General features: G+C 43.0%; 1 protein-coding gene across 1 annotated transcript; it reads left to right on the forward strand.

The window, feature by feature from the left end:
• The first annotated feature begins 617 nt into the window (after positions 1 to 617).
• LOC124043560 (triosephosphate isomerase A-like) lies at positions 618 to 10,146 on the forward strand. Its single transcript, XM_046362267.1, has 6 exons — positions 618 to 865; positions 2,173 to 2,296; positions 6,026 to 6,243; positions 6,848 to 6,933; positions 9,134 to 9,221; positions 9,489 to 10,146. Exons 1-6 carry the CDS (start codon positions 754 to 756, stop codon positions 9,605 to 9,607), a joined length of 747 nt encoding a protein of 248 aa, XP_046218223.1. The 5' UTR covers positions 618 to 753; the 3' UTR covers positions 9,608 to 10,146.
• Positions 10,147 to 13,104: the final 2,958 nt, after the last annotated feature.

The following is a 13,104-nucleotide window of genomic DNA, read 5'->3' on the forward strand; positions in this document are numbered from 1 at the left end:
TGTGTGTGTGTGTGTGTGTGTGTGTGCGTGCGTAAACTGTAGGGATGCCCATGTTGCTGGGGATCAGAAGTGTCTGGTGCGAGAGACGCAGGTTGAGGTTGCCAGGGTGAAAGTTGGGGGAAAGGGTGTCAGATGCTGCGGCAGTGAAGAAAATTGAAGAAGATGGGTCAATGGTGAAGGATCCTAAGAGGCTACCGGTGAGTTGCAGAATGTTGCCAGTACAGCGTAATAGGCCTACAAATGAAATGTGCTTCAGTAAGGTTGTCTTTTTAGTGTTCATTGCTATGGTTATCAACTGTACAGCAGGTATGGAACCTAAGTCACAGAAAACAGGTGTTGTGGTGGCAGCTGCAGAGAAGTACTTGGAATTAGGAGATTTTAATGTGAAGAGTTACAGGGGGTGTTGAATGGTATTGTCCCCTCCTCCCAGGCCATTGGCCTGGTAAAGGATTAGATAGGGTTAAATTAGTGGAATGGGGGGAGTGTCTTTTAATGATAGGGTTAATACAGTGGTTGGCAGTGTAATTCTTTTTTTTCTATCACAAAGTAGAATGGATTTGTTCTCCGGTCCAGTTGGTGGCGGTAATGTAACATTATATTGGCTGCCAACTGCGGTTAAACCCCACCGAAGAAGAAGAAGCTTAAAGAAAAACGGGGAGAAGACTGATTTTGCTTACCCACTGTTTGTTGCGAGCGCATCACATCCTAGGCCCGTGTCTTCGGTTTTCCGGTATCGTCTAACGTCCAGCCATCATGTCTTCTAGAACATTTTTCGTAGGAGGAAACTGGAAGATGAACGGTGACAAGAAGAGCCTGGGCGACCTTATAACGACCCTGAACACTGCAAGCCTCAACGATGAAACCGGTAACCGGCATTCGATTTTTGTCTCAATATCTTCAGTCTAAAATGTGCCCTAATACGTTGACACTACATTCTTATTGATACCAATACATATATACATACATGTTAACATGAAACTAGTAAATGTGTATATATATTTTATCACTAAACAGAAGAATGATGCTGATGATTGCGTCAAACGACACGAGAATAACACCATGACATTGAAGTCACGTGACGTATCTTTTGACCACTATGTGGAATCCTTGGGACGTCCTTAACCCTTACCATAACCTATACCTAACCCTACATTTTAATCGTCACCTCAACCATTTTAAATTTGAACTTCAATGGGGTAGGGACGTCCCAATGATTCTGGATAGCACGGACTTGGGCTGTTAGTGAGAGCTATGCTCATTGAACTCAGCATAATTTCCCATAACATCTGTGTGCATTGATGAGACCTGGGCTTTAAATTCCCAGTAATAAGCCTGCTCATCCGTTTTGGTTATCGAAAGGGATCGCGCTGAAAAGGTATTTCAAATCGGCTACGTTGAGGAACTGTCATTCTCAATGGATGTAAAAACAGACTTGAGACGTTGAGAAGCTCCACATAATTTCAGATTGTCTTAATTCACCAACTGATCCCCAAATGGGCACATTTATAAGCCTCCATTTGCGTACAGGCCAGGTAGTCTAGGCTTAGTTATATGAGTTATCAGGTGCGTGTCCTTACTCAAGATTGACAATAGCGTGCCAAACAAAAGACTATGATTATATTGACAACTGTTCAATTGAACGAAACATTTTTTTCCTTTCAAGTTTAGCCTAGGTTGTGGGCTCTGTAAACAATGAGTCCACTCCCACAATGAAAACAGTAAGACTGCAGTAATATATTGAACGCATTAACAGAAATGACTGTAACCAAACAAACATTGTAGATTAGAAATGGTCAATGAACTACTGGTGTACCATCTCTGGCCTTCTCAATGGATTAGTTGACTCAGACAGGTGTGAATCAGGCAGGTCTCTTGTGCCATATCTTTTTATATATTTATTTATTTGCCACTGCTCAACTGAAGACTCTGTCTACCAACAGCCTATCCACCAGTCGAAGGGATGTAAATCTTCTGACTTCGGCTTGCCTGGCGTAATAAATGTAGTGTGCACAAACAACTGAGAAAACCCTTGCCGAAGACCTAAATGTCCACCTAATATGCACAAATGCTTCCGAACTGTTTCAGATGGGAAGCATGAGGACGCTTTAAACTCCTCCTACTGTCTCCCTCTTGTCTCCTCTCTCTCTCTCCACCTCCCTCTCTTATACTCAGAGGTGGTGTGTGGTGCTCCCACCGTCTACCTTGACTTTGCCCGCTCGAACCTGGATGCCAGGATCGGCGTCGCCGCACAGAACTGCTACAAAGTTGCCAAGGGGGCCTTCACAGGCGAGATCAGGTAAGGCTCCATAATGACGCCTTGAGACGGAATCTGTGAACTGGTTTAAGATGGACTCCTTATTGGGTCATTTAGGAACTTCGTTGGGAGGCTGGATGTTTAACATGCTTTTTTACATTTGTGTATCAAACCATTTTTGGGAAAAAAAAGATGAAATTGGTAATGTTTCCCCCAGTTCTGTTAACGACGGCCGGTGTTTGGCAGGCGGGAGCCAAGGACTCTGCACTAGCGGAGCCAGCTAGTCCGGTACACGGGAGCAACACTGTCGCTACCGAACGTTAGCTGCTGTGCTAGCGGGGTCGACTAGTAGACCTGTCCATGTGCAGGAGGGGGCGACACTGTTCTAGCTGGAGAACTAGCATGCTAGCACAGTGTCGCTAACTAGCTTGCTAGCACACTTGTGTCGCCCCAGCCTCCCGCATGCTGTTCCAGCGTTAGGCGGGACGACTAGTAGACTGTCCTTCGTCCAGCTGTCAGGCACTATTTTATCCAGTACACAGCAGGCTTGAAAGAACCAATGGGTTGCTCGAGGGGGATCATTCCTGCCCCGAATTGCGGGCTGCGGGTGTACACTTGCACCCATGTGACTAAAATATTTGCTTGTACATTTGTACTTTATTGAGCATGGAACAATCCAAATAACTTTCATTTCTTATCATAACGCTTTCTCAAATACTTTCATTATACTCCTGCAGTTTTGTGTGCTGCTTATTGTGCTCCTTGTACAAAATGTCAGCTTAGAGCCCTGAATTCACATGTCCCATGTTTTTAACATAAGTTGTAAAGATGAGTCAAAATCCACTTCACATAGAACATTGTCCTGATCTTATACACTGAGTTTACAAAACATTAAGAACGCCTTCCTAATGTTGTCCCCCCTTTTGCCCTCAGAACACCATCAATTTGTCGGGCATGGACTCTACAAGGTGTTGAAAGCGTTCCACAGGGATGCTGACCCATGTTGACTCCAATGCTTCCCACAGTTGTGTCAAGTTGGCTGGATGTCCTTTGGTTGTTACACACGGGGTTTCCCACAGTGAGTGTGGAAAACCCCATCAACGTTGCAGTTCTTGAGACAAACTGGTGCACCTACTACCATACCCTGTACAAAAGCACTTAAATATTTTGTCTTGCCTATTCACCCTCTGAATGGCACAGTCTCAATTTTCTCAAGGCTTAAAAATTCCTTATTTAACCTGGCTCCTTCCCTTGATCTACACAGATTTGAAGTGGATTTGACATAATTTGTTCATAATGTTTTATACACTCAGTGTAGGCCTAGGACTAGACGATATCCAAAACAACTAACAATACACTGAATTCTTCAAACAATTTCAGTCATTTAAATTGTAAAGTCATTTTTACAATTTGGGAGGTAAATTTAACAAGTATTCAAATCAAATTGTATTAGTCACCTGTGCTGAATACAACGGGCGTAGACCGTACAGTGAAATGCTTACCAACAATGCAGTTTAAAAAATACAGATAAGAATAAGTGATAAAAGTAACAAGTATTAAAGAGCAGCAGTGAAATAACAGCGAGACTATACTGGGGGTACTGATACAAAATCAATGTGCGGGAGAACCTGTTTGCGGTAGTATGTACATGTAGGTAAAGCTATTAAGGTGACTGCATTGATGACAGAGTAGCAGTGGTGTAAAGAGAGGGTGAGGGGTGCACTGCAAATAGTCTGGGTAGCCGTTTGACTAGATGTTCAGGAGTCTTATGGCTTGGGGTTAGAAGCCTCTTGAACCAAGACTTGGCGCTCCGGTACTGCTTGCCATGCGGTAGCAGAGAGAAAAATCTATGACTAGGGTGGCAGGAGTCTTTCACAATTTTTAGGGCCTTCCTCTGACACCGCCTGGTGTAGAGGTCCTGGATGGCAGGAATCTTAGCCCCCGCTCTCTGTGGTGCCTTACGGTCAGAGGCCGAGCAGTTGCCATACCGGCAGTGATGCAACCAGTCAGGATGCGCTTGATGGTGCAGCTGAAGAACCTTTTGAGGATCTGAGGACCCATGCCAAATCTTTCTCCTGAGGTTTTGTCGTGCCCTCATGACCGTCTTGGTGTGCTTGGACCATGTTAGTTTGTTGGTGACGTGGACACCAAGGAACTTGACGCTCTCAGCCTGCTCCACTCCAGCCCCATCGATGAGAATGGGTCGCGCTCGGTCCGCTTTTTCCTATGGTCCGCAGTCATCTCGTTTGTCTTGATCACGTTGAGGGAGAGGTTGTTGTCCTGGCACCACACGGCCAGGACTCTGACCTCCTTCCTATAGGCTGTCTCATTGTTGTCGGTGATCAGGCTTATCTGCAAATGTAATGATTGTGTTGGAGTTGTGCCTGGCCGTGCAGTCATGAGTGAACAGGGAGTAGAGGACTGAGCACGGGCCCCTGTGTTGAGAATCAGCGTGGTGGATGTGTTACCTACCTTTGCCACCTGGGGGCAGCCCGTCAGGAAGTCCAGGATCCAGTTGCAGAGGGAGGTGTTTAGTCCCAGGGTCCTTAACTTATTGATGAGCTTTGAGGGCTCTGGTGTTGAACGCTGAGCTGTAGTTATTGAATAGCATTCTCACATAGGTGTTCCTTTTTGTCCAGGTGCGAAAGGAAAGTGTGGAGTTCAATGGAGTGTGCATCATCTGTGTTGGTGTGGTATGCAAATTGGAGTGGGTCTAGGGTTTCTGGGATGATGGTATGATGTGAGCCATGACCAGCCTTTCAAGGCACTTCATAGCTACAGACGTGAGTGCTACGGGTTGGTAGTCGCTTAGGCAGGTTACCTTAGTGTTCTTGGGCACAGGGACTATGGTGGTCTGCTTAAAACATGTTGGAATTACAGACTCGGACAGGGAGAGGTTGAAAATGTCAGTGGAGACACTTGCCAGTTGGTCAGTTCATGCTCGCAGTACACGTCCTGATAATTGGTCCGGCCCTGCAGCCTTGTGACTGTTGACCTGTTTTAAAGGGCTTACTCACATCGTCTGCGGAGAGCATGATCAGTCTTCTGTAACAGCTGGTGCTCATGCATGTTTTAGTGTTATTTGCCTCGGCGCGAGCATAGAAGTAGTTTAGCATTTCTGGTAGGCTCGTGTCACTGGGCAGCTCTCGGCTGTGCTTCCCCTTGTAGTCTAATGGTTTGCAAGCCCTGCCACATCCGATGAGCGTCAGAGCCGTTATAGTACTATTCGGCTTTTCCTGTTTGATGGTTCATCAGAGGACATAGCAGGATTTCTTATAAGCTTCCAGGTAGAGTCCCGTTCCTTGAAAGCAGCAGCTCTAGCCTTTAGCTCAGTGCGGATGCTGCCTGTAATCCATGGTGCCTGTAATCCATGGCTTTTGGTTGGGGTATGTACGTACGGTCATAATTTTGCTGTGTATTTCGGGTGGAATCAAGACATTAGACTGTACCAGAGGCCACCGAAATATAGGTTGTGGCAGGGGAGGCCTGGCTGGCTACTTTTCCTATTTGGCTGGTTATCCAGATACCCTTTGAATCCATTTTCCCATTCACTGAGTTGGTGGTGCTCATAAAATGTATCATACCTTCAGAATTAGCAGAGCCCACTCTGGAAGTTTGATACAAATGTAAAAAATATTTTTAACATCTTTCATCCTAATGAAGGTTCTGTGAGAAATGCCAGAATAATCTGACATACTAAAAATATTTCAATTAAATCTACTATTTAGTGGATGTATTGCTAATCCCTCTCCCTCTTTCTCTCTCCCTCAGCCCTGTGATGATCAAGGACTGTGGTGTGGAGTGGGTGATTCTGGGCCACTCGGAGAGGCGCCACGTGTTCGGGGAGAGTGACGAGCTGATTGGTCAGAAGGTGGCCCACGCCCTGGAGAGTGGCCTGGGGGTGATTGCCTGCATCGGAGAGAAGCTGGAGGAGAGAGAGGCTGGAACCACAGAGGAGGTGGTGTACGCCCAGACCCAGGCCATCGCAGGTAACCGCTAGGTTCAAACCCCATGTTCGCTGTGTATCACAGGAATGTATTAGTCTGCTCATCTAAAGCGTTCTGGTCATGCAAACGTTGAACCCTTGCAATACCAGGGTTGTGGTTCGATTCCCACAGGGGACCAGTAGGAAAATGTATGCACCCACTAGTGTAAGTTGCTTTGGATAAGAGTCTCTGCTAAATTACCAGTGTAAACATTTAGATCCTTTATTTTCTCTCCTGAATAACTCTTTGGGAAAGTTGACTAAAAATGTCCATGAAATCTACATTTTATATATTCTACCTGTTCTGTTGCACTCCTTCCAAAAATATATTATCCATTATTTTGGTTTACGTTAAATTTTACTTTGTATTTTTTTGGACAAAAACATTAGAAAACTTACGATTTACATACATATTCAACAAAACATGACATCACACTTTCTCAGAACTTTGCCTGAGACCTAAAATAACTAACTCTGGGGTCCATTCCATTAGTCTACGTACCACATGTTGTATTATACATCTTAAGGCAATTAGTGGTAGGCCAAACGACTTATCATGATCTACATACAGTGCCGTCCATTATATTGATGTAAAGTTGTTGTTGTAGACAACGTGAAGGACTGGAGCAAAGTGGTGCTGGCTTACGAGCCGGTGTGGGCCATCGGTACTGGCAAGACAGCCTCACCCGAACAGGTACGACTCATCGCCATTTCATAACAATATTTACTTACCTACAACATGCATACTTTACTATATTTTTTGTAAGTTACACACAGATCTGTGGGAAATGGATGTTGGCTTTCTTAATCGCATGCATTTGATTTTTTTTTTAAAGTTCGCAAGAGTTGTCTATACATGACTGCAGTGAGCGGGATTCTGTTACGTGAAAGGCACCCGTTGGCTTCTCGGGATGGCCCACTTCCATCCAATCTTTATAGACCACCACATGTTTAGGCCGGCAGTACGCTCACTAGAAACGAGCACTGTGCATGCTGGGCTCACAGTCCACTGCATTCACACAAACGGTTATCATTGTTGTTAGGGAGATGCTACAATGACTGAGGTTAAAGTGCAGACTGCCAGCTTTAGCTTGAGGGTATTTTCATCCAAATGTGACCGTTTAGAAATTGACACTTTTTGTAGGTAGTGTCCCCCCCCAAATTCACTTGTGTGTTATGAGTCAAACTTTTTTTTTTGTGTTTAGTCCCATATTCCTAGCGCACAATGATTTGCATCAAGCTTGTGACTCTAGAAACGTGTTGGATGTACACAAGTATGTGGACACCAGTGGAGGCTGCTGAGGGAGGACGGAATGGAATAATGTCTGGAATGGAGTGGTATCAAACATGTGGTTAATACCACTGGATTGACTCCATTCTAGCCATCTACTATGAGTGGTCCTCCCCTCACCAGCCTCCACTGGTGGACACTCCTTCAAATCAGTGGATGTGGCTATTTCCAGCCACAGATGTTGCTGACATACACAGCCAGCCATGCAATCTCACCATGCGTAATGCCAGGCATCGGCTGGAGTGGTGTAAAGCTCGCTGCCATTTGACTATGGAGCAATGGAGGGGGGGGTTCTATGTGAATGACTGAGGAAGTTAGACGCACAAATATCATACTCCCAAGATATGCTACGGTATTTGTGCGTCTAACTTTCTCACTCATCATTCAAGATTTATTCAGGACTATACGTAATCATGGTAGAATCCACATGAATATACAGGTATTTATAAACATTCTATACTTATTTACAATAAAAGTGACTCCAAAATGACAATACATTACTAACCATTCATATCTATTGGGAACAAAATAACCTGAAACACAACCAAAACAAAACAGCAAATGCATCCAACAAATTTGTAGTCAACGCAAGCTATGAATATGGAACTAAATACTTAACTTTTGACTACTTTAATACACTTAAGTGAATTTGGCCCAATACTTTTGGTCCCCTAAAATGGGGCACCATGTACAAAAAGTGCTGTAATTTCTAAACGATTCACCTGTGGTTGAAATCGCCCTCAAATTAAAGCTGACAGTCTGCACTTTAACTTCATTGTCATTAATTTGAAATCAAAAGTCCTGGAGTACAGAGCCAAAACAACATGTCTGTGCCAATAGTTTTGTAGCTCACTATGTTTTTAAGTAAATCTACATTTACATTTAAGTCATTTAGCAGATGCTCTACAACAATAGTTCCATTGTTTTAGTTTTGAAAGTTTTTTTTGTTAGAAACAGCCTAGTGGTTTATGCTAAATGTGGTTATATTAAGCACTAGTTTGTTTCTGCTGCAAGAGTGTATTTTCTGTTTAAATGTTTTATTTGAAGGCCCAGTGCAGTCAAATGTGACTAAAACAAAATGTATATTTTTTTCATGTATTTTTATATACATTTCCAAATGGAGGTTGGAATTATACTGTGAAAATGATAATGCCCTTTTTATGTAAGTGGTTTGAAATTTCAGCCATTGGTGGGATGGAGTTTTGGCCTGCCTGGTGACATCACCAGGTGGTAAATTAGGTGATGGACTAGGTGATACACGGATAAGAGTTCTAAACCTCCCTGCCAATAACGACTAGTTTTCAGTTTTTCCCTCCCCACTCGGACATCTCCCAGACAGTCCTAGCAAAATTGCTTGAGAGATTGCTCTTGCTAGGAAGCTATTTGTTTATTTTTGACCATTTTTAATTCAAATCCAGCACAAATTTGACCAACTAGGGACTTTTTTTTTTTTTTTTTTGTCCCCACAAGGTCAAGTGTGATTTCTAGGGAGTTTAGGGTTAAGGTTAGAATTAGGGAAAGAGTATGGGTTAGTGGAACTGAATTGTGTGTCCCCACAAAGTTGGCTGTACAAGACACTATGTGTGAACTTGTCTCGCCCCAGGCCCAGGAGGTGCATGAGAAGCTGAGGGAGTGGATGAGGGCCAATGTCTCTGAGGCCGTGGCCGACTCCGTCCGCATTATCTATGGAGGTCAGTAGGGACCACACTGAACTCGGGCTGCTAATAGCAACGAGAAAATCCCCAGAGCCACTGTTTCTAATGGAAATCTAAACATATGTATTGGGCTGAATAGTTGGGGTTAAAAACACACATTACTGACATCAAATGGAGCTTACAGCATGAGTAACAATATTTCTGTGTCTTTTGGAAGAATATGAATGTAAACCTTTGATAAAATGATTGTATGTAATTACATGCGCACTTGAGTGTTTTTACCAAAGTCCCTCCCTTCTCCAGGCTCCGTGACGGGGGCCAACTGCAAAGAGCTGGGCTCCCAAAACGATGTGGATGGCTTCCTGGTGGGCGGAGCCTCCCTCAAGCCTGAGTTTGTTGACATCATCAATGCACGTGCCTAGAGCGCACGGGCAACCTAACCTGCTGCTAGTGTCCTGTGACTGCATCTCTTCCCTGAGTTTCTGTGTGACAATGAATGACCTGCTTGTGTTAACAAGGGATGATTTGACTCATTTTGAAATGCACTATAGTTTAGGGGCCGGCCACAGTAAAAGTCCCACATTGATAATACAGGTCAGTCTCCATTGGTTGACTGATTCTGTGTGAGGGTGGGACTTTTATTATGGAATGTCTCTTTGGATGGAAGATCCTAACTACATGCATTCTAAAAATGTACATTCCTGATATATTAATAAGCACTGCACTTAATGATGTTCCATATAGGATATGTGGTCATTACTGTAAGGGGACCAGTACTTTGTATTGCTAGTGACTGTACAAGTTCCATTGTCACTAGAAGCAGTCATGCTCACGCTTGGTTTAGTCCCTCCTTTCTCTCCTATTGGTTGAATCATGTCAGTAACGTTTTCCAGCAAATGACTGTCAAGACAGACTCACAAGGCTGAAGACCACTTGAATAAATGGTTTAGTCTGCTGTGAACTTGCGTCTGTCTCTGTTGGTTCTAAAAGTCGGCAAGTCTCCGGTTACTGCATGACTCTAGCAGAAATATGGCTCCTTCCATCCACCCACCCAAAGCAGGCTGGATAACTTTTCAAAATGACTGAAAAGGCTCAACGATTTAAAAAATATGTTAAGTTGAAACATCAATTTTATAGTTTAATCAATGGCCTTCAGTAGAACCTTTTCAAGTATCACTTATTGTATGCACCCTCCACTTCTTTCCATTAAACAATGATTTCAGTGTTTTCCCTAGTCATTTAGCAGCGATGCACAGCTTTTAAAATCTGTTACAAGTTATAGTCAAGTTTGGACACCTCCAATGGTTTTTCTTTAATATTGTCTATTGTAGAATAATAGACATCAACTATGTAGTAACCAAAAGTGTTAAACAAATCAAAATATTTGAGATTACTCAAAGTAGCCACCCTTTGCCTTAGATAGCTTTGCACATGCTTGTCATTCTCTCAACCAGCTTCATGAGGTAGTCACCTGAAATGCCTTTGAATTAACAGGTGTGCCTTAAATTAATTTGTGGAATTTCTTTCCTCAATCCATTTGAGCCAATCATGTGTCGTGACAAGGTAGATTGCCCTATTTGGTAAAAGATCAAGTCCATATTATGGCAAGAACACCTCAAATAAGCAATGAAAAACAGTCCATGACTTTGACAAGCAGGGCAGTCAATCTGGAAGATTTAAGAACTTTCTGATAAGAGCGTCTGCTAAATGACTTAAATGTAAATGTAGGTGCAAAAACCACCAAGCGCTATGATGCAATGGGCTCATGAGGACCGCCACAGGGAAGGAAGACCCTGCTGCAAAGGATAAGTTCTTTAGAGTTACCAGCCTTAGAAATTGCAGACCAAATAAATGCTTCACAGAATTCAAGACATTTCAACATTTGTTCAGAGAAGGCTGTGTGAATCAGGCCTTAATGGTTGAATTGCTGCAAAGAAACCACTACTAAAGGACACCAATAACTTTATTGGGCCAAGAAACATGAGCGATGGACATTAGACTGAAGGAAATCTAACCTTTGGTCTGATGAGTCTAAATTTGAGACGTTTGATTCCAACCGATGTGTCTTCGAGACGCTGAGTAGGTGAACAGATCTCCGCATGTGTGGTTCCAACCGTGAAGCATGGAGGAGGTGCTTTGCTGGTGACACTGATTTATTTAGATCAAGGCGCACTTAACCAGCGTGGCTACCACAGCATTATGCAGTGATACGCCATCCCTTCTGGTTTGCACTTAGTGGGATTATAATTTGTTTTTCAACAGGACAATGACCCAACACACCTCACACATATGTAAGGGCTATTTGACCAAGAGAGAGTGATGGAAAGGTGCATCGGATGACCTGGCCTCCACAATCACCCGACCTCAACCCAATTGAGATGGATTGGGATGAGTTGGACCGCAAAGTGAAAAAAGCAGCCAACAAGTGCTCAGCATATGTGGAAACTCGAAGACTGTTGGGAAAGCATTCCAGGTGAAGCTGGTTGAGAGAATGCAAAGAGCGCAAGTCTGATATTTTTTTAACTAATTGATCTTTTGACCAATCAGATCAGCTCTGAAAAGGATCTGGTGTGAAAAGATTTGATGGGGTTGCTCAAAAGACAAATTAGTGGAAAAATATAAAAATGGGGTTGCCTGTGTTAACACAGCTTAACTTCCTTCATACTGAACACAGAGACATAAAAATTGTATCCAGGAGTGTATCTGACTCTAGGGGAGTAGTCAGATACACTCATTGCCAAAATCCTGAAGTATACCTTCAATAGATATACACTGACTGAACAAAACATTAAGAGCATTGCAACCCCCTTTTGCCCTTAGAACAGCCTCAATTCGTATGGGCATGGACCGTACAAGGTGTCGAAAGCATTCCACAGGGATGCTGGACCATGACTTGTGTCAAGTTGGCTGGATGTTATTTAGGTGGTGGACCATTCTTGATACACAGGGGAAAACCCAGCAGCATTGCAGTTGTTGACACAAACCGGTGCGCCTGGCAACTTCTACACTAACCTCTTTAAAGGCCCTTAAATCTTTTTTCTTCTCCATTCTCCTTCGGGAATTGCACACATACACAATCCATATCTCAAGGAATAAAAATCCTTCTTTAACCTGTCTCCTTCCCTTTGTCTACACTGATTGAAGGGATCATAGCTTTTACCTGGATTCACCTGGTCAGTCTGTCATGGAAAGAGCAGGTATTCATAATGTTTTGACACCCAGTGTATAATAGTTAGCTAAGTTACACTGGCTAAATCCTTTTTATTTAGGTTAGTATAGAATTGTCTGGTGATCCCATTGAGATCAATGCCATTGAGATCAACAATTATACCTTTCCTCAAGTTTAAAAAGGAGTAGAACATATACAAATATTAATGCATTTTGGAATCAAATGTCCTTTAAGAAAAATGTTGTTTTTTTTGGTGTAGAAGTGAACTCACGGTTGTTCAACAACAAAAAATATCCCGGATTCTGCCACCGTCCGCTGCTGAAAATTAACATTGGATTTACAAGCAGTTAACAAATGTGATATAATCCATTCACTTGCCAAACACAAAATAGTGTTACATCAAGTGTTTGTCATCTGCTGTGTATTTATTTGACTACTACATGGAAAGTTGTGTGTTGACAGTGGGAGCATTCTGTTGCCCTCCAGTGTCTTACATTGAGAACTACATGTAGAGCACAGCGATGTATGTGCATTGGTTGTCGAACCAGAAAAGGTTTTAACATTTCAGTCATTTACTTTTCACACTATTCAAACCCTTCCATTTACATGATGTAGGAACAAATTGCCCCCATATGCTGATCTAGGGTCATTTTTGTGTAACATTAAGATTAGGGGAGGGTAAACTGATCTAGATTTGTACAACACTGATATTAATCAAATTGAAAAAAAAGACACCAATGTGGTTGAAAC

The sequence above is a fragment of the Oncorhynchus gorbuscha genome, linkage group LG09 (genome assembly GCF_021184085.1).
Source record: "Oncorhynchus gorbuscha isolate QuinsamMale2020 ecotype Even-year linkage group LG09, OgorEven_v1.0, whole genome shotgun sequence".
In the NCBI taxonomy this organism is placed as follows: Eukaryota; Metazoa; Chordata; class Actinopteri; order Salmoniformes; family Salmonidae; genus Oncorhynchus; species Oncorhynchus gorbuscha.

Bases quoted from the DNA above. Each gene is read 5' to 3' on its own strand.
- LOC124043560 (XM_046362267.1), top strand. From the start codon at position 754: ATGTCTTCTAGAACATTTTTCGTAGGAGGAAACTGGAAGATGAACGGT. The intron at 6,934-9,133 runs GTACGACTCATC...GTCTCGCCCCAG, and splicing joins AGACAGCCTCACCCGAACAG to GCCCAGGAGGTGCATGAGAA. The intron at 9,222-9,488 runs GTCAGTAGGGAC...TCCCTTCTCCAG, and splicing joins CGTCCGCATTATCTATGGAG to GCTCCGTGACGGGGGCCAAC.